Raw genomic sequence first — 26,139 nt, forward strand, 5'->3', positions numbered from 1 at the left:
AAACCCTGAACAAGCATGCAGATCAGAGGTTTGGACTGGGTTTGCCAAATGCTTGTTTCGGGTGTTTGATTCAGACACTACTAAAAAAATATATATATTTAATCACCATACAGAATAGGCACATGGGCAGGGACATGCTCATAAGAATAAGCAGCCAATTTTTTTTTTTTATTATTTTTTGTTAAAACCCTTAAACACAGAAAAGGTAGAATTAAAAAAAAGGTAGTATGTGGTTATCCCCCACCTCCTGAACTAATACATTTTGTGAACCCCGCCAGTCCTTTATCTACACCGGGTCCGTGGGATCCTATCAGTATCATTCCCCTCGCATGCGCCGTATGTGACTCGTTCCATGATTCACTAGCGCACTTCCTCCAAGGCAGGAGGAGGAAATCCGGTAGTAAATGGTGGAATGCATCTCATACGTTGCATGTGAGGGAAATGATACGTATAGGATCCCACAGAGTTCTAGGTAAGGTAACCCCCCCCCCCCCCCCCTCGTTTCCTGCGGTCACACCTGCATTCATTAAGATTTTGAATCAGAGTAGCTGTACAGCACTAATATTTTGAGGTTTTTTTGTTTGTTTGTTTTTGGGTCTTAAGGACCAGGGCTGTATTGGCTGATCTGTGCTACGTGGACTCTCCAGCCCGCAGCACAGATGAGATCAGGATTGTGGCAGGGCGATCAGACTTCCCCCTTTTTCCCCCACTCGGGGGAAGTCCTGCTGGGGGGGGGGTCTGATCGCCGACGCTCTGTGTGGCAGAGTGGGGGGGGGGGCTCCTCAAAGCCCCACTTCGCAGCGATATTCCTCCCTCCCTCCCATTTCGCCTGCGAGTCTCCCATCTGCGAGCCGCGATCGGAGGCTCGCAGGCTGTTCACGGAGACACCCTCTGTCAACTGACATGGAACGGCCGCTCGAACGAGTGGCCGTTCCCATGGAAACACCACTTAGACCTGCCGACACCTATCATCAGCATTAGGCGGTCGTTAAGGGGTTAATAAACGTTATACTTTTTACTTACCAGGTGTCCCTACATCCGGCTTCCATCGGTTGCCCTGCGCCCTAATGAAAAAGGTCATAGGTGCTTCTCTAGGACTAATTAGAGAAGCGTCTAAGACCTCTTCTGCTAGGGGGTGGGGCTACGGGCAAAAGCTGGACATGGGGACCCTGGGTAAGTATAATTACCCTTTTTTAAAAATCGAAACACTTTGCCCCCAAATTTGTTCAAAATCGCTTTTTAAAGCAATTTTGCAGCACTTCTATACACAGCATTGAGGGCAAAAGCACCTGTAATGCTGCATGTGATTGCAAATAACCCTAATTGTAATCGCACTAGTAGGTTCACCATTTAACTACATTGGCAAATCATTTTTTTTAAAATTGCTGGCGATTGTCTGCGATCAAAAACTCTGCCAAAAATTGTTGTAATGGGTCCCAGCCCTTACAGACAGGACTATGTACTCTGTATAGTGCCGTGGAAGAGACCAGCGCTATATAAAACACACAGTAATAAATTAACAAAAGGAAAGAAGAAGAACTCCTTGGAAACATGGAACATGGAGATCCAGCTCAACTAGCATTGATGGCAATTGTGAGAATTTCTTATAAACAATGAGCAAACTGCATTTTTAGCCATCCACTACAAAAGGAATTTATAGTTTTGTTTTGTGTAATCACTTAGTTAATCCCTAAATCAGATCTGAACTCAGAACTTTCTCTCTGCACTAAAGATAAACAACAGCATAACCTTTACAGGGGAAAAAAAACATTTCTTTGTTACAGCTGATGCAAATCCTGCACTAAATCTGCAGAGAGTATGAATTGCTTCCATGAAAGCAGGAAGTAGACAGTTAACATCCTAGGTTTACAAATTAGCTGTTCTGCCGAGGCAGATGAGATTCCTGAGCTGACAGTTGAGAGATCAGATTACAGTGGTGATTTGTCATAGATAAGGGGGAATTAGACAGGCTTAACTTTTGTGTGCTAGAGTTCAGGTCCACTTTAACCCCTACCTAAAGTACAAGTGCCTGGAATTCCAGTTTAAAGGGGCACTATTGCTAATCTGCTTATTTTAAGACTCTTTAACATAAATGTGTTAGTAAAGCAATGTTACTGCCAAGTATGAACACTGACCAAAAAGGTATTTCCACACTACCAATACCCACTGATAGCCAGGTAGTCACGACGGCAGATTTACCTTTCTGACGCCGACTGGGCTAATACAATATGTAGTAGGGGGATCCAGCTGTAACTGCTGCTTGAGCTGCCGTTGGTTTTCATCTATCAGCTCAGCTATGCTCTTCCAAACTTCTAACTGCACTATCGTGCAGTTACTGTGCTCAGCGCAGCCGCCGTACAGCACAGGACAGCGCCGTATGGCTGTATGTTTATGCGCTGCCCGGAAAGGACCCCTTATGGGAAGCTGGCAAAGACACGGACACCTATTGTTGTCCGTCGCCCTGGTAACCCGACTTCGGCTTTTGCCAGCTTCCCATAAGGGGTCCTTTCCGGGCAGCGCATAAACAGAGCCATGCGGCGCTGTCTGGCGGCTGCGCTGAGCACAGTAACTGCACGATAGTGCAGTTAGAAGTTTGGAAGAGCATAGCTGAGCTGATAGATGAAAACCAACGGCAGCTCAAGCAGCAGTTACAGCTGGATCCCCCTACTACATAATGTATTAGCCCAGTCGGCGTCAGAAAGGTAAATCTGCCGTCGTGACTACCTGGCTATCAGTGGGTATTGGTAGTGTGGAAATACCTTTTGGTCAGTGTTCATACTGGGCAGTAACATTGCTTTACAAACACATATTTATGTCAAAGAGTCTTAAAATGAGCAGATTAGCAATAGTGCCCCTTTAAGGTTAAAGGGACGCTGAGCACTCAAAAAAAATATGAAACTGGTACTTACCTGGGGCTTCCTCCAGCCCCCCGTAAGCCGCGAGGTCCTGATCCGGTGAACCGTGCAAGACTGTCACTCCGGCCGTCGCAATGACACGTGGCTGTCGGAGTGATGACGTGGAGAGTCTCCATTTAGGAAGAACCAGATGACCTTCTGCCCGAAAGTCACCGGCGGTAACGGAGCTGCCAGCGGGACTGGGAGAGGAGGCAGGAGGATGCCGGGAGACCTGACAGGGGCATTTGTTTGTACCTGAGTTCCGTGGCTGAATAAAGAAGTTGATGGAGAGTGCCGGAGTCCGTTGTCTTTTTGTATTAGACCTGGCGACCTATGGTGGGCTGGAGGAAGCCCCACTTAAGTACCAGTTCCATTATTTTTTTTGAGTGCTTGGGGTCCGACTCCCTTTAATAGCATTGCTAGTAAAGATGCTCAGCTTTCAGCCCAGTGTGAAACAACATAGCATTAATCATGCCTTCAACCTATTTTATTGTAGATTATTAGCCAACCCACAAAAGAACAAGCAGGCGCGCTGTATTAAATACAGTTACTTATTCACAGCTACCAAACACTCCTTGGCACCACTGAGGTGTCTGTACATAATGGTCCAATAACTTAACCTCTGCTTCAACAACTTCTCTATTCACAATATGGATCCAAAATGTGAGATATTGACAAAAGGAATTCACTCTCTCCAGAAAAACACATCAGGATTCCAAAACTTTGTACTGTGAGAAAAGAGGACCTGTTCCTAGTTGGTGTAGAATATCCTGGTGATGTTATCCAATAGCGTGAGCGCGACTGAGGTCCGCGCCTGAGCTTACAGCCACACTAATCGCTTCACTTGGCACCACAGAGTGACACGCCACATGGAGCACATTCATGCCAGCCAGCGTAATAAATACAAGTGACTATTTACATGAGTGTAAGAGTAGTGCACTAGCTTATTTGTTCTGGGTTAGCAATGCACCTTTGTGCTGTACTCCAGTGAATGTTACAGACTAACACAACACAGATAATCTGTGAAACATGTGACACTGACCTCTGTGACCTTTATCATTAAAATATCAAGTAGCAGGGATACATTTCCTGAATATCTGTGTTTAACCGAGTGATAGGTCACTTGATTAAAACTTGATTAAAGAGAGCCTGAAATGAGAGGGATATGGAAGCTGACATATTTAGTTCCCTGTAATTGAACTTTAACTGAACTGAACTCCTGAACTCTTGCACAGAAGAGAAGGAGAACACAGAGAAATCCACCCTGTGTATCCTGCATGTGGATATAGAGAACCGCCGGTCTAATTCTCCCTTCTCAGCAAGTAACGAGCTAGTGTAATTTGAGCTCACAGCTGTCTGCAGAGTCTGACGTGTTGAGAGCCAACATGTTAACAGGAGTTTAACCCTTTCTATGCTCCCAGCAAACCAGGAAGTAACCACTCTGCAGCATCTCTGAGCTCTGTAAGCTGGAACAAGGAAAGGTTTTTGTTTTTTCTGTAAAGGTTACTATGCAGTCGCGCATCTTTTAGAGCAGAGAGGAGCCTTTTAGCAACCAAATAAATTAAAATTTTGGCTACGGAGCCAAATTTTTCCTGCCGCTGGTTAAGTGTGCCCTCGCCAGCCTAGCAGGCTCAGCGGGATATGCAGAGTGGGCGGCATGGAGTTTTTATAGTTACCTGTCGGGGGACTGGATCAGCTTCTTCTCTCCTCCAGCCCCCCAAATCTTCCCCGAGCGCCCCCGTGGGGGCAGGGGCTGCAGGCCCTATTGTTACGCCAGTGCACACATGCGCTAGAAACGCATCCAAATATGCAGAATCGTATGACAAAAAACACTTGTAGGGAATCAGTCTGATCCTACCCTTAGGCCCCTTTTCCATGGACTGTTGAGCTGTGTGCTCAGCAAGCAGTTACCAGGCAGCAGTGAGCAGTTGTGAGAGTTTGAGAGGCATTTCACTGCCTAACAATTCATGGAAAAGAGGCCTTAGAGGCAGAGGATCAGCAGGACAGACAAACAATGCAACTTGCATGCTTTTATGGGTAAGCTTCCATATCCTCCCCACTTCAGGTGTGCTTTAAAAGACAAGACAAGAAAATAACATTTCTTAAGAATAAGAGTCTAGACCAAGGACTCCTTACTGAATGGGTGCTGGCTTACTGTACAGGAAAATCTGAGATTTGAACCCAGGTCTTCCCCTTTAAAGGGTACTAGAGAAGCAGCAGAGGCAAAAAGAACCCTCTTAGTGTGCAGCAGCTGTCATGTCACTTAGAATCATTGTCTCTAACTTTACGGTTTAATTTCCAAAATGCAAGATGGCAGCCTCCATGACACGGAAACAGAAGATTCTCCAGTAAAGATAAAAAAAAAATGAGATGATCCTAAAGTCTACATGGAGTTTGTATGTCACCCTGGGATTTGGATGGGTTTCCTCTGGGCACTCAAAAACATCCAGATAAGTAAATGAATTACTTTCAAAAACCCAGCCTTAGCCTATGAAATGAAGATTAAACTGTGACAGGGGTAGGGATTACATTCGCCCTACTCATTATTGGATCAATTGCCGATGCAAGAATGAAACCATAAAGTTATAACTATAAAAACGTATTTCATAAGCCTAAAATTTAAAGCTTAAAGTGGTCTGAAAGTCAGCATTTCTACTTTGCTCTAAAAGATTACTCACAGCTTGAAAGCAACTATCCCAGATTTTTTTTTTCCGCAGAACATCACTGAAATGGTTAAACAAAGCACTTTGTCCTGCTATCCAGCTTTAATTCCACATTCAGGTAGGAGATAACAGTATCTTTGTTTGCATTCCAATGTTGATACAGGTGTGTAAACAGTGTAACAAGTGAAAAGGAGCTCTCTGAAGCTCTCTCTGTGCTTCAAGCACACAAGCGGCCCAGAACAGCTAATTAGAAGATGGTAATCTATAATTAAAAGCAGTTTGAATAAAATGCAATGGCAGGTTTCGGGGCAAGATTAACTACACTTTGGAAACTTGTAATTTGTAAACAGACAATACATGTGTACAAAACCAAATACGATAACTGTATGAGTAATAAAGAGTAGGAAAACATTTTTTATTGAAGGTTATGTCAGAGTTTCAGACCACTTTAAGGCTTACTGGTCTCAAACAACACTAAAGCCTTATTCAATTCACTTTTTCTCCTAGTTGACATTTTCACACGTAATCAATAAAATGCTTTGTAAGCCACTGGCAAGCAAGAAAATAGAATAATTGTGAATGTACTTTTCGCATATTTTTTGGTACTTTTTCAAATACAGAGTGCTTAAAAGTTATTTTAAACAGGAAATTAAAAAATGTTTCTTAAAAGAAAAAACTTAGGGGATAAAGGGCCAAATTGTGCAAAAAAGCACCTAAAGCTGCGCATATACACTGATTTTCTTATTCGATTCCTTGCAGATTCAAATCATCTGCTGGGCATCGATTCCCCAAAATGTCAGATTGATCAATTTGTGATCAATTTTAAACAAAAATTAATTGATAGAACAATGTTTGGACAAGATGGAAAATTGAAACCAATTGAGGGCGGGGCAAGAGCATTGGTAGATTGATGGCCTATAGCTTTGCACTGCATCAAACAGTGCAACTCTGCAGTTTATCGATTTTCCACTGATTCCCTGCTGGAATCTATTGGAAATTGATGTGAAGTGTATGGTAGGAATTGATTCCTTTCGAATTGATTCTTTTCAGAAAGGAATTTATCATTTTGGAACATTGGGTAGAAATTTATAAGTGTATGGCTAGCTTTAGACAAGAAAATCTACATATGTGCTAGTTAACCACCTGAGCGGTCTGGACGAGCTGAGCTCGTCCAACACCGCCGGAGGTCGCCGCTCAGGCCCTGCTGGGCCGATTTTCATCAAATAAAAAGCAGCACACGCAGCCGGCACTTTGCCAGCCGCGTGTGCTGCCTGATCGCCGCCGCTCTGCGGCGATTCGCCGCGAGCAGCGGCGAAAGAGGGTCCCCCCAGCCGCCTGAGCCCAGCGTAGCCGGAACAAAAAGTTCCGGCCAGCGCTAAGGGCTGGATCGGAGGCGGCTGACGTCAGGACGTCGGCTGACGTCGATGACGTCACTCCGCTCGTCGCTATGGCGACGATATAAGCAAAACAAGGAAGGCCGCTTATTGCGGCCTTCCTTGTTTATTCTGGGCGCCGGAGGCGATCGGAAGATCGCCTCCGGAGCGCCCTCTAGTGGGCTTTCATGCAGCCAACTTTCAGTTGGCTGCATGAAATAGTTTTTTTTTTATTTAAAAAAAACCCTCCCGCAGCCACCCTGGCGATTTAATCAGAACGCCAGGGTGGTTAAATAAACTACTTATACCTCTGGAGTAAGTGGATTATCAGAACATATAAGGTGTCCGGATATTTCTTTTTTTAGCCCAAACAAATAAAAAATGCATTATTGGACAACAGTCTCATCCAACACAGAAAAGCATCACTCTAAACTCAAATAAGGGTGAGAAAGACCGGCCTCGTACATTTATATATAATCCAAAGTTTCAAACTTTGCTCAAGGGGAAAAAAAAAAGAAAAGAAAAAGAAAGAAATGAACATTTTTCTAGTTGTATTCATATACCCCTCAGTGTCAGACTATGGACACTGGGTTGCATGAGGATACATTTATTGGGAGGACATTGTTTTTGTCTGGAAATCACTAGACTGCAAAATATCCAAACTGCTTCAGTTAGAACGCATTTGTACTTTGTAATCTCTGTGGTGTCCTCATGTTAACCACACGTGAAAATATTAACATTTTCCAAACCAGTAAAACAAACCGCTTGTTAAGTGCTTGCACTATCTTGATGTTAATGCTTTTTGTTAATGTTTTACATTAACCCCTTTGTGAACAGGTTTTGTATAGCCAAGAAGAATGCCCCTCCCCCCCCCCCCCCCATGGTTGTTTTATTCTCTTTTACAATATTGTTTCAATAAACTGCTGACATAAAAATGGAAACCACTGACAAAATGTTTTCCTAGATCAGTTGTAAAAACTCCTCCCTCCCCCCCAGCAGACTCTTCAGATGCATGATGCAAATTAAACCAAAAAAAATGGAAAGAAAATAATCAGATGTAAAAGTTCAGGGGCTTTCTCCAGCCACTAGAAGCCTGTGTGACCCTCCCCACAGCTCCGCTCTCAGCCATTCTCCCGGGGTCCCTGACCTTCTGTGCTCGCCCGCTCTAATGCCCGGGAGCATTCAACGTAGGTGTAGTACTTCTGGGCCTGTGCAGAGCGCTCCAGGCCACGGGTGTAGGGCCGCGCGACTGCGTGTGCTCAGAAACCACCGACCACTACAGAGGGGACCCCGGACGACCGGCTGAAAGCAGAGCTATGGCGAGGGACACATGGGCTTCTAGGAGAAAACAGGTAAGCAAATATGATTTTTTTTTATTTTATAAATTTGCCTCATACATCTATAAGGCCAGAGAAATAATGTTTGGTTAGGAGCTCAGAAGCTGGCCACTTCCTTCACAGCTGACTGTCTGATATAGGCTGCAATTTTCTCAGAGGTTCAGCCTGTGCCTTTCCCTTTGCAAACGAAACAGTGGAGAGGATATATGCCAGGCATAGGTAGCAGCAGCTGTAGTATGGTTGAGGGGACGTAGTTAGAAAGTCCATAGGGAAATTCTGTTAACATGATTGGGTGGACAGCACCCTCTTGAACTGCTAGGTTTCAGATAGGTTGTAGTAGTAATAATACTTATTTCTGAACGTTCAGTTAAACTCTCCCCTTACTTCACTAGGTTTTCAAAATCAAAAAAATCCTGGTTTTGGAAAGGCTTCAAATAGGGATGGTCCGAAATGCAGATTTCTGATTCCGCTGGAATCCTGATTTCAGACTTCTGATTACCGATTCCGCGGATTTCCGATGAGGTATTTTTTTGGTCATTTTTTACATTCTCTGATTGGCAAAAAACTTCCGAGATCTGCGACTGGGCTAAAATTACCGAGATGTGGTAATGTGGTATTTCCGCAGAAATCAGATTTCTGTTCAGAAATGCTGAGTTCCGATCGGAAATGCGGAAATTTCATTCCAGTGGAATCCGAATGAGCTTTCCTAATTTCAAAGCAAAGCATTATAATCACAGACTATTTTCAAAGTTTGAATAAGTACCTGGCTATTTTTTGATAAAAGGTGATTTTTTTGACAGTTAAATTTTACTGCTTAGTTTTTTGTTTTTGTTAAATATCAGGAAAGCGATACGAATATATGTATTTTTAAAGCAATAAAGTATAATGTCCCCGGCAACAGCCTCTTACCATCCAGAGACAGTATGCTAGAGCTGACAGATTCATGATGATCATGTCCTGTGCACATCCTAAATGATCTATAGTTTATTTTTCAGATCTGCTGGCCTCTTACCAGACAAAATACAGAGAAGACAAATTAACGTAAGATAGTGGTGTTAAGCCCATTCTGTCCTGATCTTATGGCATTCACTAAACCAATAGGAATGAGAACATCTGAGGCATCTTTTCAGAAGGAGTAGAGTACTTTCCCCTCAACCCCGGCAATATTCACTTTCCAAGGGTAAAGTTAAAATGCCCCCTGGGCATTGAAAATAAGTACTGTACACCTATAATAGAATTTGCTCTTTTGATTGGAGAACAAAAATGGTTAATTGCCTAGAATTTTGTGTGCAGAAAGGTGTGTTGCTTTACTGCAGCAGTAAAAACAGCCCTCCAGTTTGCAAAAGCAAAGTCCCCAGACTTGGGAATAGACATCAAAGTCCTATTCTTCCCATTCTATTATAGATCTTTTATGGACTACTCACCAGGACCCGGTATGACATACAAAAAAGAGCAGTAGAAAAAAAAAAAAACACACAATCAAACAATGAAAATGGTGCCTGTGAAAGGGTTGGAAAACATACAAAAGATCATTGCATTAAGCCAGCCATTATGGGTATAGTAGTCAATGATAGTGTAACAAGATGCCAAGGACCGGAGTAATAACATAATAGAGTGGAGTCCCCAGGTCTCTCAAATTGTCCCATTAAAGGAAGCCAGTATATCACAAAACCAGATCATTAATACAGTACTTGTAAAGGGTTATTACTCTGCAATATCCAGTTGGAAGCCCAAATTTTTCTGTTTTGGTGTTCTTAAATTAGTCAGGAAATAACCACTTATTGGGATAGGTTTTAAATTACTGTAAGCTATGGTTAATTTTAGAATTTATTCATTTCTTAACTGCTTCCAGACCAGCGTGTTTAAAATCTACGTCCTGCTGGAGGCTGTCTGGACGTAGATTTCAGCATCCCTGCTGCGCGGTCCCGCCAATCATGACGCTCTGCCCCTGCCGCAATTCACTCGTTCTGCCATCAATATGACGGCAGAGCTCTGTGAGCCAGTCAGGAGCAGATTTCATTAGCTCCTGACCGCGTGATCACAGCGGCAGAGAGAGGGCCTGCAATGATAGGAGAACGGCGTGACCGGCGGGTATATGTGGAGATTAATCGAGAGGTGCCGTTTTGCAGTACCAGCAGTCTCTGGTCCTTAAAGAGAGTCTGAAGAGAGAATAAATCTCGCTTCAGAGCTCATATTCAGCAGGGGCATGTGTGCCCCTGCTAAAACGCCGCTATCCCGCGGCTAAACGGGGTTCCCTTACCTCCCAAATCCCCTCCGTGCAGCGGGGGATCACTTCCTGATTGAGGCAGGGCTAATGGCCGCAGCCCTGCCTTACGCGCGTCTGTCAGCACGTATCTCCGCCTCTTCAGCGAAGGAAGACTGAGAGGGGCGGGGGAGAGGCGGTGATGCGCCGCTGATAGACGGCGCTGAGAGGCAGGGCTGCAGCCGTTAGCCCTGCCTCAAAAGCAGAAAAATCTACGACCAAGTTGGTCGTAGATTTTGCAGGGGTGGGTTTGGGGGGTAAGGGACCCCCGTTAAGCCGCGGGATAGCGGCGTTTTAGCAGGGGCACACATGCCCCTGCTGAATATAAGCACTGAAGCGAGATTTATTCTCGCTTCAGTGTCTCTTAAAGGGGCTAGCGACTGCTGGTAATCAAGGGGTTAAAGGGAGTCTGAAGCGAGAATGAAAATTAAAAAAAACAGATATTCACTTAAGTATAGGGAACGCTCTGGGTCCTATAGAGCCTTTCCGTTCTGCTCCCGGTCCCCACAGTCCCCCGCAGGCTCCCACTTAGCAGTCCACGACCGTATGGCCGTAGACTGCGCTCTTTCGGGTTGGGGAGACTTCGGAAGTCTTCGCATGCGGAGTGTAGAGCCAACAGTCTTCGGGAGCTGGAATTCTTCCAAAGTCTCCCGCAGCAGGAGATTCAAACCAAGGAGCCTACTTGGGAACGAGGACACCATGAGAATAACGGGAGGGCTCTATAGGTTTTGGTAAGTATCTTTTTTTTAATTATATTTATCACTTCAGACTTGCTTTAAGTCATGGTTCCCATGTACACTGTTTACTTATGGATCTGCAGTACATTCCTCAGATTGTCTGTCTATGGTTGCAGAGCAGTGAACATGGTGCCACATGTTGACACGTGTTCTAGAGCCCCTTTCCCCATGAACGGAGATGCACTGTGGAATGCATTCAAGTTCCAGGACATCACCAATATCACTGGTCATCACCCATGTAGTGTTGCTCAAAGTGGGCAGTATCGAGTTGAATGGGTAGGGAGTGAATCTACCAACTACAAGCATTCTTCTTCTAACAATTTTGTTTATAATATTAGTAATGATTATGGTGTTGGGAATATAATATAATATGTTGGTGTAATGGTGGCGGGGTCGTTTTCGTGGTCAGCGCACAAGACGCGCACTGACAACAACGAAAACCCTCCACCAGCGTATAATTTTTGGAAACCCAGGCTAGGTGCATGCACTCGCAGAGGGCAATTCCCACCGGCAGATGGCGCTGTGGAGTGCAGGCGAACACCGCCACTGCACAGCCACAGATGCCAGATGGGAATTGTACAGAACCCGACAAATGGGGCTGAAGAGCCCTTAAAGAGAAAGAGCACAGGGACAGGATGTATGTGTGTGCATCAATCTAGCCGCCACCCAGCGACAGTGAACACACAACAGCGGAAACAAAGTGTGAACGCAATCGCAAGATTGGCGATTGCCGATAGAGACACAAGACAGAGCAGGACAGCGCACAAGGGTAGCAAAGGCACAGAAAATCACACAATGAGAAGATAAGGAAAATAAACGCTAGCTAAACGCGTCCACCGCACTCATTCGCAACAGTGAACGCGTTTACGCACGGTCCCTGCGCGTTAAGCACCCGGGGACAAGCATGCCGCCCTAACTAACCAAAACAAGACAGACACCACACAGACACGCTTGCTACACGGTTGCCTTACCGCAGGCACCAGCAAGCGTAAACAAACAGACAAACAAACAGGAAAAGGTCACACAGGAACCACTGCTCTTACTGTCAGAGCCAGTGCGAACCAAGTATGAGAAAAGACCCACTGCTCTTCCGCCAGAGCAGTGTGATCCAAGCACACGACAGACAGAAGGAGTAACCAATAGCGACCGCAGCCAAGGTTAACTCCCAGATTCAGACCAGAAGGATCCACCTCCTCTAACGCTAGGGCGAGTGCGATCCAAACACACGGCAGACAGAACAGATGAGGTAGGCAGAAACAACCGCTGTTCCAACCTACACTCCAGACTCAATCAGAAGGATCCACAGCCGCTAATGCTAGGGCTTGTGCGATCCAAACACATGACAGACGGAACAGGCAAAACAGATAATGCAATCCTAACTGCACTAGGGAAACTGCCTAGTGCATTCCCACGAATTACACTAAGATAACTTTAACAAACAAGAATGGCTGACACTCCGGGAGTGTCCATCAGGAACAGACCATGAAAGGGAAATGTCCAGCCAAGTATTCTGGGAGCAGAATGCTTTTATAGTGCCAGTCATCAAAAGAAGGCAGGTAAGGGATTTGCATGACTAATATATGCAAATTCCTCAGCAACACAAGCTGCAAAACTGACAGAAGGTCTCCTTTCCAGAGTCCTGCAGCATGCAAACCTAAACAATGGTCAAAAGCCTGCCTGCCTGCGCAGGCAGCTGAGCGGATTCTCACAGTTGGTATATATTGCTGCCTTATATGGAGATGTATCAGGTCACTGATCGGGTGGGCTGCACAACCTGCAGACTCCTTCACCTCCATTCAAACTTGGCTACTTGCTGTACTCCTACAGCCTCCAAACTGCCTGAAGGACAGTTGAGATGAAGGGGGAGAAGGTGGGGATTAGGGGGATGTTTGATTTTGGGCATGAGGTGATAGAGGGGGGTTGGCCAAAGAAGGTTTAGGCACCTGGGGTGAAGTTCTACAAATTTTCCTGCTGGCCATGGTAGAATTGTGCTAAGGTTATGCCAATTGCATCCCATGATCTGCTCAAAGTCCTGACTTCACCCTTGTGACTAGGCCTCAGCTAGACCATCATTTTTGGGAAGCTTCCTGGTAACCCCGGCACCCACCTGGATCAGAGCATTGTTAATAAAATTAGCGCATGTAAGAGACCTGTTGTCACATTTTTGAACAAGTTAAAATATTCACAAAAATAGTTGGCCATGAAAAAAGAATCCACTTCAATCCAGCACAGTTTTTTTTACAATCAAATCCACTTTATTGTATGAAAAACATGTAAAAAGTTATATAAAGTGCTGCACAAGTGGCTACAGCCCGCTGTTTCGAGCCACTAGGGTTCTTGTTCACGCCACGCAGCACAGCAAACAATGCAAAACACCAGCCTTATATATAGTGTATCATGAACCTGCAATGAACCAATAAGTACAAGGCATGCAAATGAGCGGACCTGATGGGGAACTTCACAAACTGCCAGATTGACCACTCCCCTTACACTCATTGGTTGCTTGTCCATTTGAAATCAGGACTTAAAAAGGCCGCTATCTGATAAATAAAAAAAAATAAATAAAAAGGCTTAACATAAGTTTAAAATCATGACTAGGAGAAGCGTATCCTCTGTCCAGGCGGAAACTGAACAAAACTGCAAAAAAACCATGTGTCGGTGAAAAAAACACTGCTAAGAAATGTAAATCTTCACCACCGGGCGAATTTTCGAATCTAAAGCGGAAATGAAACGCGGAAATACGCATCCGTGGCGGAAAACCGCATCACATGCTCAAAATCACCCAGGCAACGGAAATACAAACAGCAGAGTAGACACAAAGCTATGTGCCTAAGACAGGAACGCCTCACCTTAAAAGAGGACCACCTTGAAGGAGAATAGAGACACAGAAAAGAACCACAAACCCAAGGGACCTGTGGGCGACAGGTGCACCCCATATCGGAATGAACAAGTTTCGTCCTTGTTAAAATGCAAACAAAGGAGGCCTGGTAAACTCAGGCACAGATGGTAATGAGTCCTTTAATACACCCCAATGTTTAGTAACAATGCGCTGTACATCGCCACTAATGGTGTTAAAAGTGGATATGAAAACTACACGACCACTACTGTGGCATTGACTCTTACCGTTAGTGTATCTCAACTATCCAGCTCTGTACAGAAACAAATCCATGTAGATGTTTGAAGAAGACCCCCCCCCCCCCCCCCTTACTTCCTCCCCAAGAGTAGTACGTAGGTGTGGCTACAAGTTGTAATTGCAGGATTGTTCATAGATCACATTTGAAGAACTTGAGGTTGGCCTGCAGGGATTGCACAATGACAGTATGCAAAATAAACCACATTTCCCCAATACATAACATCGATGGGGGAATTTCTGACACCTGCGTATTGTGCAATGCTTCCTGAGTTGAAAACACCATTTTATTCTGTGCACTAGAATGTGCTTAAAATGGGACTTTCTGACATGGCTCTGCTAGCTCAGGCAGCAAAGATTGTCAGTGCACTGTCACATTGTGAAATCCTATACAGTAGTTCCTGCAATGCTTAGGGATCTTTTCCGCTGAGAAACACAATGGGAATCACAATGCAATAGTCTTTCTTCCTAATTACCCCTACCACTTTTCACCAAAATCATTTGGGTGCCCGGCGTGAGGACTGTGCGCTTTAAATTTGTGCTGGAGAAAAACAAAATTGTGGCAAATTGTTGAGTCCTGCGTATTCACAAATAATAGGAGCTCAATCGTAAGGAAAATACAGCAGGGTGATTGTGCGTGGGAGACAATTGCGCTGCAAAGGATCACGCTAATTTTAAACAGTCGCCGCTGTTTCCATTGGTTTTGACTGTACCTAGCATTTTGCGATCTGCTAGCGATAGAGATCTGATCGCAAAATACTGGAAGTGGAAAAGTGCCCTTAGGCCACTAACAATACAATTCGGAAATCATTTACAAACTGTTATTTGTATGGACGATCGGAAATGATAGTTTGGGACCACTAACGGACAAAAATCTCCTAAACAATCCAATCAGAATAATGCAATCCAATTTTTTGATTGATATCTTCAAGCTGATTGGATTGGTTAGGACATTTTTTTTTGTCTGTTAGTGGTCCCAAATGATTATTTCTGATCAGTCAAACGAATCAAAGTTCGTAAACCATTGTTTACCAAATTGTATCGTTAGTGGTCACCTTGAGGTGATACTCTCTAGCAAAAAGGGAGCTGCCATGGCAGTGAACACAGAACAGCAGCTTCCAGGGATAGATAAGCAGAGCGGCTTTCTTCATGTGCAGTATTATCACTTAAAGTGGACCCAAATTAAAAATATAAGATTTCAGAAATAAAATCTATTTTCTAACTTATAATAATAAATAGCAGCCTTTTTTCAGCTGCATGATGACAAATGTAAAATATTTTACATTTATTGGAGGAACCCCTCCCTTCCTTTCATATTGCCTGGACAGAATCCGGCAGACTGGTGAAGGAGATAAACAAAATACAGGCTGCTACTGATGATGTCACAGGGGAGGTGATCTCAGCTTGTGTGAGATTTCACATAGATGACGCCCCTGTGAGGGAGGGTAGCTGATGACAAACACACCCATGATCTAAAACCTCCTACTAAGCTCAGAAGTAATAGCTGCCACCTGTACAACCCTAGTTATGAAAAGAGAAGGGTGAAAAGCATGCACTGAAATGCTCATAGAATTAAAGGAAAGTTTATTTATCTTTGTATGTGTCAGTGGTGCAACCACATATTATGAATTAAAAAAAAATGTTTGGTTTGGGTCCGCTTTAATAGGGAATTTAGATGCTTAAAGAACCTGTGAGCCTTAAAGCGGACCCAAACTCTTTTACAGCACACAATGAAAGGTTTTCATTCCACATATAATAGCTGTAAAAATCAATTACAGTGTGTCCTGTGTGTTTATCTTGGTCAGAGTGTAAGTAACCTTATCAGTAGCTGTGACTCACAGCACCATGGCTCTCTACTGTAGAAAAGGCAGAGGGCCATATGCAATTCACTTTTCCTCCTGAGTTTTCTCCTAGGAGATCATTTTTCATCTTCTATTTAAAATATTTTTTTTCTGCACTTTGCAATAGAAAAGTACCAAAAGGTAGGTGAAAAGGTACTAGCAAAATTATTTTGAGTATTTCTTTGCCTGCTGATGGTTTAAAAGACATTTTATTGACAAATTTGAAAATATCACCTAGAAGAAAACTCAGGTGAAAAAGGGAATTGCATATGGGCCAGAGACTTAACCCTTTCTGTGCTCCTTGCACAGTTCATCCTGTTAAGATGGTTGTTTTGGGGTTTCCATTAATTGTAATAATTTTTTCCCCTAAAGGTCATCATGCTGTGGCTAATCTTTGAGAGTAGAGAGGAAGTTATTACTTTAGATTACAAAGGTCAGCGCAGGTTTAGAAAGTCATATGTAGGGAATGGTAAATTTTTCACCACAATATATCAAATGCTCAGAGGTAGATATCCGCCAAACATCAAAACTAGAAAAGGCTTACCAGCTCCCAACAACCCACATTATAAGGTTGTAAAATGGCTCAGGTCAGAGATAACCATCCAGGGAACATCAGACGTCGTGAAGATCCAGTGGACATCCGTATGGAGGTAAAGTTTCAGGAATTTATATAGGAAAACAAAAACGGCAATATCTAAGCGTAACCCGTTTATTTAGATAAAATTTCTTTAAAAGGCAGTAGATATAAAAACGATAACTCACATACGGGGCCCATAAACAGGGAACCCCGGAAGATTAGCGCGCATGTAATGGTCAATCGTAGATCAATAGACAATGGTGCCGCCTATTACCTTCCCGACCGGTTTCGCAGTCTTGCGTCAGGGGACGCCTGATGACGCAAGACTGCGAAACCGGTCGGGAAGGTAACAGGCGGCACCATTGTCTATTGATCTACGATTGACCATTACATGCGCGCTAATCTTCCGGGGTTCCCTGTTTATGGGCCCCGTATGTGAGTTATCGTTTTTATATCTACTGCCTTTTAAAGAAATTTTATCTAAATAAACGGGTTACGCTTAGATATTGCCATTTTTGTTTTCCTATATAAATTCCTCAAACTTTACCTCCATACGGATGTCCACTGGATCTTCACGACGTCTGATGTTCCCTGGACGTTATCTCTGACCTGAGCCATTTTACAACCTTATAATGTGGGTTGTTGGGAGCTGGTAAGCCTTTTCTAGTTTTGATGTTTGGCGGATATCTACCTCTGAGCATTTGATATATTGTGGTGAAGAATTTACCATTCCCTACATATGACTTTCTAAACCTGCGCTGACCTTTGATGTATGCCTGACTTCTGAACTTTTGGACATTGTTCTTCTCAGCGGCGGTTCCGTTGTCCCTTGGCGCCGATATGTTTGCTACTATATATTACTTTAGATTAAACTGGAATTTTCCCATCAGTCGGTCATTTCCAGCATGTCTGATCTGCTTCTGATGAAGAAAGGGGTCGATTTTGTGCAGTACTGATCTGAAAATCATTCCCTTTCTCAATTAGAAGCAGATCTGCCATGCTGAAACCTATCGCTCAATCTGTCAAGCTGATGCAAAAATTGCATGGTTTGTATAAGTCATTAGGGGTGTGTGTGTGTGTGTGTTGGGGGGGAGGAGGGTGAGGTGGTGAGGTTTTCCCGACTCATAACCCCATCCAAGAGGTCAGCCAAGGCAGAAGGCAAAATTGATTATTAATTAAAACGCCGACATCTTCTGCAGCGCTGTACAAGGTATATTGTCTTGTCACTTAGCTGTCCCTCAGAGGGGCTCACAATTTAATCCCTACCAGAGTCTTATGACTATGTATGTATGGTGTAGTGTATTTATCATAGTCTAGAGCAAATTTAGGGGGAAGACAACTTATCTGTAGGTTTGGGGGATGTGAGAGGAAACCTGAGTGCCTGGAGGAAACCCACATAGACATCTGGAATACATACAAACTCCATGCACAGAAAGGGTGGATTCTCAAGAGTGAAAAATAAATGACTATTTATACCCAAGTATAGGTATTCAGGTATAGGTGCCCCCAGTATAGGTATTCAGGTATAGGTGCCCCCAGTATAGGTGTGTAAGGTATAGGTGCCCCCAGTATAGGTGTGTAAGGTATAGGTGCCCCCAGTATAGCTAGCCAGGTTTAGGTGTCCACATTAGAGGTAGCCTGTTATAGGTGTCCCCAATATAGATAGCCAGGTATAGATGCCCCCAGTATAGAAATCTCATGTTGGACAGGAAGGACTGGATTTTCAAGAGTGAAAAATAAAGGACTTCTCATTTAGCGGCCATAGATTGCTCTTAGGCCGGTTACACACTCAAAACGTGCAGGAGAACGGCTCCTGCAGGCGTTGCGGCGTGTCATCGGGAATCTGCGGTGCGACGCTGAGTAGCGGCGGTAGTAGTTAATTTACCGGAAGGTGGAAGCGCAGATTCCCAACCATAAAATGCGCCGGGATGCGTCGTACCGCAACGCATCGAAACGCAGTGTCGGGTGTGAAAGGTAAAATGAAAGTCTATGGACTTTCCTTTTACCTTGGTTAACGCAACGTATAGACTTTGCGTTAAAACGCCGAAAGAGGGCTCTGGTGTGAAAGAGCCCTTATATCAGTATCAGCAACATCTGGAGCCATATTCAATGTGATACCCAGAGTTGCCCTTTAGGAGTTTCCAGTGGCTGCTCAGCACATTGCATGACTTTTCTAAGACCTACAGCATCAGATTTCCCCACAGCACTAGTTTAGTTGTCATGCTTGGTTTAAGTAAGGAAGACGTGGAAACTTCTGCCTGTTCTAAATTACAGATGTTCTTGCAATCAAATCAGAAACATGTATATTCCAGAAAGACAAAGAAAAACATCTTTAATAGAAAACAGTGGTAAGAAATTAAGAACCAGCTACCACCAATTGTGATTGCTGTCCTGCTTGTATCCATTTCCTGCATCTGATGAAAGAAATGGTTATCCTCAACCGAACTGCTGTGTTGAAATCCTCATGCATAGAATGCTTTCAGTGATAGAAGAGTCACAAGTAGTGCTCCATGGTTAACCGTCGGGCTCCATGGGGCCCCCAGCAACACTTTGATGGGGCCCTTCCAGTGTTCCCACCCTTTTCCCTTGCCTCTCGCTGGTGACCATCACAGCCTGAAAGCCCATCTCACAAGGGTCACAAGTGTGGACATCGCAATCTTCACACTCATAACAAGTATTTACAAAAACACCGGACAGGCCTCTTTATCAGAGGAAGTAGTAGTTGGGCTCCCCTTGCAGTTACACCTTTACAGCTTTCAAATTTTTACTCAGAAATCTCAGATTCCAAGAGGAAACAAACATTAATACTTGTAATTCAATTCTGAAAGGAGTCATTATCATAAGAGTAAATTATATTGTTACAGTTTGGGATTTGTTCGCTTTTAATACTTGAAAGTGGATCCGAGGTGAACTTTTACTCATTGCATAATTGTGTTCCTTTCCTATTGTTTATAGGGCATTCCTCAAGCCAAATACTTTGTTTTAATACTCTAATTCCCTGTAAACTAAATAAACCACGCCCACAGGTTTTCAGAGAGCCTTGGCAGTAGCAAGGGCTCATGGGAACTCAGTCTGGGCAGGAGGAGGAGGTGTTACTAGCCATTCATTTCAGAGGCAGAGGGGAGGAGGGATTAGGTTTTTTTCACAGTCTGAGTGATGATGGTGCAGAGAAGCCTGCCTCTGTGTAATGTTTACAAACAACATGGTCGCTGTCATTGTATCACAGGTAGAAATAATCATTTTCTATTATATCTGTTTGCAGCTAGATTTGCTGTGTAAACCATCTAAACTTTAGATAAGATATATAGACAAGTTACTTGTTATAGTTTGTTTTTCATCTCGGATCCGCTTTAAATGGAACTGGAGGTGGAATATGGAGGCTGCCATATTTATTTCCTTTGAAACAGTACCAGTTCATTGGCAGTCCTGTTGATCTTTCTGGCATCAGTAGTGTCACACACCTGAAACAAGCATGCAGCTAATCTAGTCAGACTTCAGTCAGAGCACCTGATCTGCATGCGTGTTCATGGTCTATAGCAGGGGTGTCAAACTCCAATACAAAAGTGGGCTAAAACTGGACACTGGGACCAAGTTGTGGTGTAACCTTAATATCTAGTTGCCACGTCTCTCCCCTGTATAGTTTACTGGTGTCAAGTGGCTGTCTCCCTTGCATATAGAGTTCCTTGGTATCTATTTGCTGCCCTGCTTCCCCAATACAGTTCCCTGGTGTATAGTGCTTTTCCCTGCCCTCTCCCTTATGGCTTCCCTTGCGATCTAGGGCTCCTCCTCCAATATAGCTTCTCTGGTGGTCTAGAGTGGGGCAACATAATGCAAAGTGGGGAAATTACTAGTGGAACAAATCTGATGGCTCTGCAGGCCATATCTGGCATGTGGACCAGAGTTTGACATGTGTGGTCTATAGTTAAGGCTAGATTCACAGTGTGCCTTGTGATGCCTTTCCTGTAACAGCAGGAGCGGAGCAGGAAAGCAGCTGTGAAAAGGTTTATCATATATGTTCAGAAGCATCTTTCCTATTTTTTCACGGTGGCTATACAATGGGTGCTGTCACTTATTTGATTGGGCTTTATTGCCATCTTATTTAACACTTTGATGGCAATTAATCCACACTTAATTTGGGACTGGATCCATTGCACCAGAGGAGACATCTCTCCTTTGAATGCAGGCGTATTTATCAGAAGCGATTTGAGACTGGGACGGAGGTTCACCTTCCAGAAGGCCAATGACCCAAAGCATACTGCTAAGGCAACACTGGAAACATATAAAGGTGTTTAGAATAACCTAGTCAAAGTCCAGCCCTCAATCCAATAGAAAATCTGTGGCGACTGGACTTGAAGATTGTCATTCACAAGCAAAAAAATATCCAACATAAAGGAGCTGGAGTAGTTTTGCCTAAAGGAATGGGCAAATATTCCAGTGGCAAGATGGGACAAACGCAGAGGCTGATCCAAAATGACTTGCAGCTGTAACTGTGGCAAGAGGTTACTCTACAAATTACTGACTTTAAAGAGAAACTCCGACCAAGAATTTAACTTTATCCCAATCAGTAGCTGATACCCACTTTTACATGAAAAATATAATGATTTTCACAAACAGACCATCAGGGGGCGCTGTATGACTGATTTTGTGCTGAAACCCCTCCCACAAGAGGCTCTGGTACCGTACGGTACTCTGGGCAAACTGCCACAATGTAACAATGACACACACAGGAAATGGCTGTTTATAGCTGTCTGTTAAAGCCAGAACAGCTACATAATCTGCCCACAGTAACAATGTCACCATGTAATACATGTCAGAATGTGAATCTGGGAGAGGAAAGATTTTACAATGAGCAAACTCTGACTAAATCATGTATACATAATTATTGTAAAAATTAAGCACCTTTTTATATTAAATTATTTTCACTGGAGTTCCTCTTTAAGGGAGTGAATAGTTATACACACTGACGTTTTCTGTCCTATTTGTGGTTTGCTTTACAACAAATCAAATTATACATCTTCAAAAGTTGCAGGCAAGTATGTTCTGTCAGTGAAATAGTGCAAACTCTCAAACTATTTATTTTAATAATCCTAATTTCAGTTTATAAAACAACAAAAACATGAAAAATGGCAAGAAAGGGAGGGAGGGTATGGGATACTTTTGCAAGGCACTGTATGTCAGCCTCCATATCTTTCTCACCTCAAGTTCCTTTTAATAAGCACTATACAAACTACCATACAATATAAAATTACATACATACACACTGTCAGGCTCTGTTGCAAATATGGTGACATCTGTTCAGCCTTTAATTGCTGCCTTACCTTTAAATGCCAGTAGGGCCACAGGGACAGCGATAACTACCACAACCACTGCCGCAACCAGCAGACCGATCAGCCACTTCACCCATGTCTGCAAATACAGGATAACCGTTATACACAAGTGAAGATGACAGAACTTTGTTAAACATTTTATTTTTCTGATCTTTTCACTGCGGTGCAACTGCTAACAGAATCACATCACAAGCAGTGTTGCCAACCGTCAGTAAAATTTACTGACAGTCAGTAAAAAAATTCAACAAATCTGGGCTGTCAGTAAAGTCCATGAAAAACTGTGGTGTCAGTAAAAAAAACCTCTCTCCCAAAAGATCACACCACTTGCTGCTTATCAGTTCACGTATCACTCTGGAATGTACACTGCTCTAGCTAAAGGTGGCCATACATCTGTAGACTTGGTGGTCAATCGACCGTCAGATAAGACAATTATTATTGATATTATAAAAATTGGTGCCACCTAGAGCATGCCTATACAATCAAACCAATTTTGGCCCAAAATTGGTTGCACGTATCGATCGCATGTATCAATTGGACATGCTGGAAAATCTCAGGGTTATCATGCTCGATCGGGTGCATGCAGCGGCAAGGGCTGCGATAATGGAGAACAAACATGACGGAAACCCCCGGTCGCATCCCCCAAATGTAAATGTATCAAAGTGTCCCCCGCTCCCCCTCCCCCCTTTAGATGCAGTGCATTAATACTTTATCTGTCCGGTGTCCGCCACTTCTTCCTCATTTACAGCCCACGTGATTGCCGGTGTATTGCACGTGGGGCACGTGTGATATCTTTCATTTAATTTCAGTAATATTAGATGTCAGTAAAAAAAGGTGTTCTGTCAGTAAATTTTTTAGGCTTTGTCAGTAAAAATGTATTTCCGAGGTTGGCAACACTGATCACAAGCAGTGCAGCAGAGTCCGATGGTAAAAATGTGCAGTGTGAATTACCGATTGTAGTGTAAGCATATGGACTGTATGAGTTGAATCACACTGACGGTAATGTGTATGTGCGTGTGTACGTGTATGGGGGGGGGGGGGGGGGTAGAGTGGTCCTGTTATGGTGGCATTTTAAGTTAGGGTATCTAGAGAGGTCTGTGAGTGGATTATGATGGCGCTACCATGGCAATCAGTTTATTTAGTTAGATCAGTATTAAAATAACTCATAAATAAAAAGCAACAGATGCCATTTTAAGCTGGAGATGGATTTCTTTAAAAAGGCTCCCTCCACTCCCCACAGTTTGCCGCTGCAGTTATACTGTGACGCTATTTAGGTTTCAGAGTAATCAAAGTCTCTGCCTTACTAAAGGAATAGTGTCCTATGTGTGCCTCATCTTGTCTCAGAGTGCTGACCAATTACAAAGAAACTATGCCATAATTCTACCTCAGTAATTTTACCCATAGTGCCTCAATCGTGTCTCATGGCAAAATGTACAGAGATAGTGTCACGCTAGATCCTAGACGTATATACAGGAGTCTACATACAACGTAGTCAGAAGAACGTAAGCTAGGGTCATACATAAGATCAGATGGCTGCGGTATAATAGGCTGAGACAATGGCTAGGTCGATAATCAGGCTAGGGTCATACAGGGCCGGTTTAAGCAACAATGGGGCCCCAGGGCAAAATAAACCTGGGACCCCCCCCCCCAACAGATACCCCGGAGCAAAAATTGGCATTAAGGGACCTTTTTTGCAGTTGGGATAGTCAGGGTTTGAAGCCCCAATCGGTCGGAGCTCCACATTCTGGCTACCCCAGCCTGCATGGGGACAAGGGGTTAAAAAGTTTCAGGAGGGGGGGACCACACAATTTAAAAAAAAAAAAAAAAAAAAATTAGGAAAGAAGGAAAAAAAAATGCCAGGGATCTTCATACAGCCATATTGCGGCTGTATAGCGATCCCTGGCCAAAGCGCTGCGGCTGCGTATGGACCCCCTGGAAACCCCGTCAGGAAATTTATTGGTGTTTCTTTTGATACATGTAAAATTACACTACCATTAGGTACTAAAAGTGACATTTACCGCATTTAAAAAGTATACTTTTTTCCTTCGAAACTTTAAAATCGATTTTCTCAAAAACTATAAGATCTTTTTGAAAAATTGTTTTTTCCTCTTATTCCCAATGATCTCCTTAACATATCCTGCAAATTTAGGGTTTCTAGAATTTAAGGTGGTTTTGCTATTAACCATTAAATTCGGCTGGTTTTTAAATGTGTATTTTTTTTTTTAAACTTTAAAAAAAAAAAATCGATTTTCTCAAAAACTATAAGGTCGATTTGAAAAAAAATGTCTTCCTCTTGTAGCCACTGGGGGTCCCTACAAGCTCTGGGGCCCTGGGGCAGCTGCCTCTTTTGCCTCTATGGTAGCGCCGGCCCTGGGGTCATACACGGGTGATCAGATGGCTAAGGTACACAGGACTAGGCAAGAGAGTGGTCAGTAAAGCTAAGGTCAAAACTGAAGTCAGGCAGTCGCATTAAAAGGATACCCGAAGTGACATTATTATTTATTGTATTGACATGATGAGATAGGCATTGGTATGTACAGTGCCTAGCACACAACTATGCTGTATTCCTTTTTTTATTTCTCTGCCTGAAAGAGTTAAATATCAGGTATGCAAGTGGCTGACTCAGTCCCGACTCAGACAAGTAGTGACTACAATGTGACCCTCACTGATAAGAAATTTCCCTTTTTTTCCTCTTTCTTGCTCTCAGAAGCCAGTGTCTGCTAGGAAAGTGTTTTATAGTTGGATTTTCTTATCAGTAAGGGTCACACTGTAGTCACTTTCTGTCTGAGTCAGGACTGAGTCAGCCACTTACATACCTGATATTTAACTCTTTCAGGCAGAGAAAAAAAAAAAAAAAAAAAAAGGAACACAGCATAGTTGTGTGCTAGGCACTGTACTTACACGTCTATCTCATTATGTCACTTTGGGTATCCTTTAATATCTATCTATCTAGTAAGAGCCTCAACCTTCAAGCAAGAAGAAGAAGAAGAAGAAGTAGCGCCCTGCCCCCAGGGCCGGGCCAAGCAAGAAGAAGGGCCTGGGCCAAGCAAGAAGAAGAAGGGGCAGTCCTACACTTGCCGCCAAGCTGGAGGGGGTAGCGGGCAGGAAGAGGGTATTGGGCACACCTGGGTTCCCCATCTGCGCTCCCCCTCTAGCTTAAGTTCAGCAGCAGCCACCGCTATTAGTAAGAGGCAGCGGGCAGGGATGACTCACCTCTTCCGCATTCCAGCGTGCGTTCCACTGTCATCACTTCCTGCAATGCCGTCCACTTACAATACAGTGGGCGGCATTACAGGAAGTGACGACAGTGGAACGCACGCTGGAACGCGGAAGAGGTGAGTCATCCCCGCCCGCTGCCTCTTACTAATAGCGGCGGCCCAGCAGACCAGCGTACTGATTGCTATCACGGGCAACGAAAGACTGCAGCAAGAGGTTTAAATGCAATCACTCACCCAATCAGTGGCCAGCCACACACAGAGAGCCAATCAGCACACAGCATCATCCCTGCCTAAGTGTCAGCTGATCTAAGATATCAGCTGACACTATTATTGCCGACATCGGACAGTATAAGAGCGGCTCTGAGCCGTGCACGCCCGCCCGGGGACGTGCACTCATTCACCGCCGCAGGGATGCCGTCAGAAGTATCGGAGGAGGAAGCTCGCGGCCGCGCTCCATCATCAAAGCCGCCTGAGCCGACGCTGGAACTGCTGACGGGTGAGTTCATTACAGATAGTGCCACAGTTCTTTAGTGCACACCAAAATCGCTATTACAAATCGCTAGCATTTATCAATATCGATTTTGTGAAGTGATTTTCAGAGTGATTTTTGAATGAATTAGCGTTTTTGCTCATTCATTCAAGCTGAATCGCTCCAGAAAAAAAAAAAAAAAAAAAAAAAAAAAAAAGTGACATGCAGTGCGATTGCAATGATAGAAAAATAACGCTGCTGTGGGAACACCCTCATAGGGTTTCAGTAGCCAAGCACTTTTCAAAGCACTGGC

At 43.8% G+C, this 26,139-nt stretch overlaps 1 protein-coding gene across 1 annotated transcript in view; it reads right to left on the reverse strand.

Annotated features, from left to right (window-relative positions):
- Positions 1 to 26,139, reverse strand: part of DPP4 (dipeptidyl peptidase 4) — a 128,878-nt gene that overhangs the window by 93,236 nt on the left and 9,503 nt on the right. The window contains exon 2 of the mRNA XM_068247061.1: positions 22,134 to 22,221. Within this exon, the coding sequence (XP_068103162.1) occupies positions 22,134 to 22,221 (88 nt within the window). The remainder of the gene's footprint in view (positions 1 to 22,133; positions 22,222 to 26,139) is intronic.

The sequence above is a fragment of the Hyperolius riggenbachi genome, chromosome 7 (assembly GCF_040937935.1).
Source record: "Hyperolius riggenbachi isolate aHypRig1 chromosome 7, aHypRig1.pri, whole genome shotgun sequence".
Classification (NCBI taxonomy): domain Eukaryota; kingdom Metazoa; phylum Chordata; class Amphibia; order Anura; family Hyperoliidae; genus Hyperolius; species Hyperolius riggenbachi.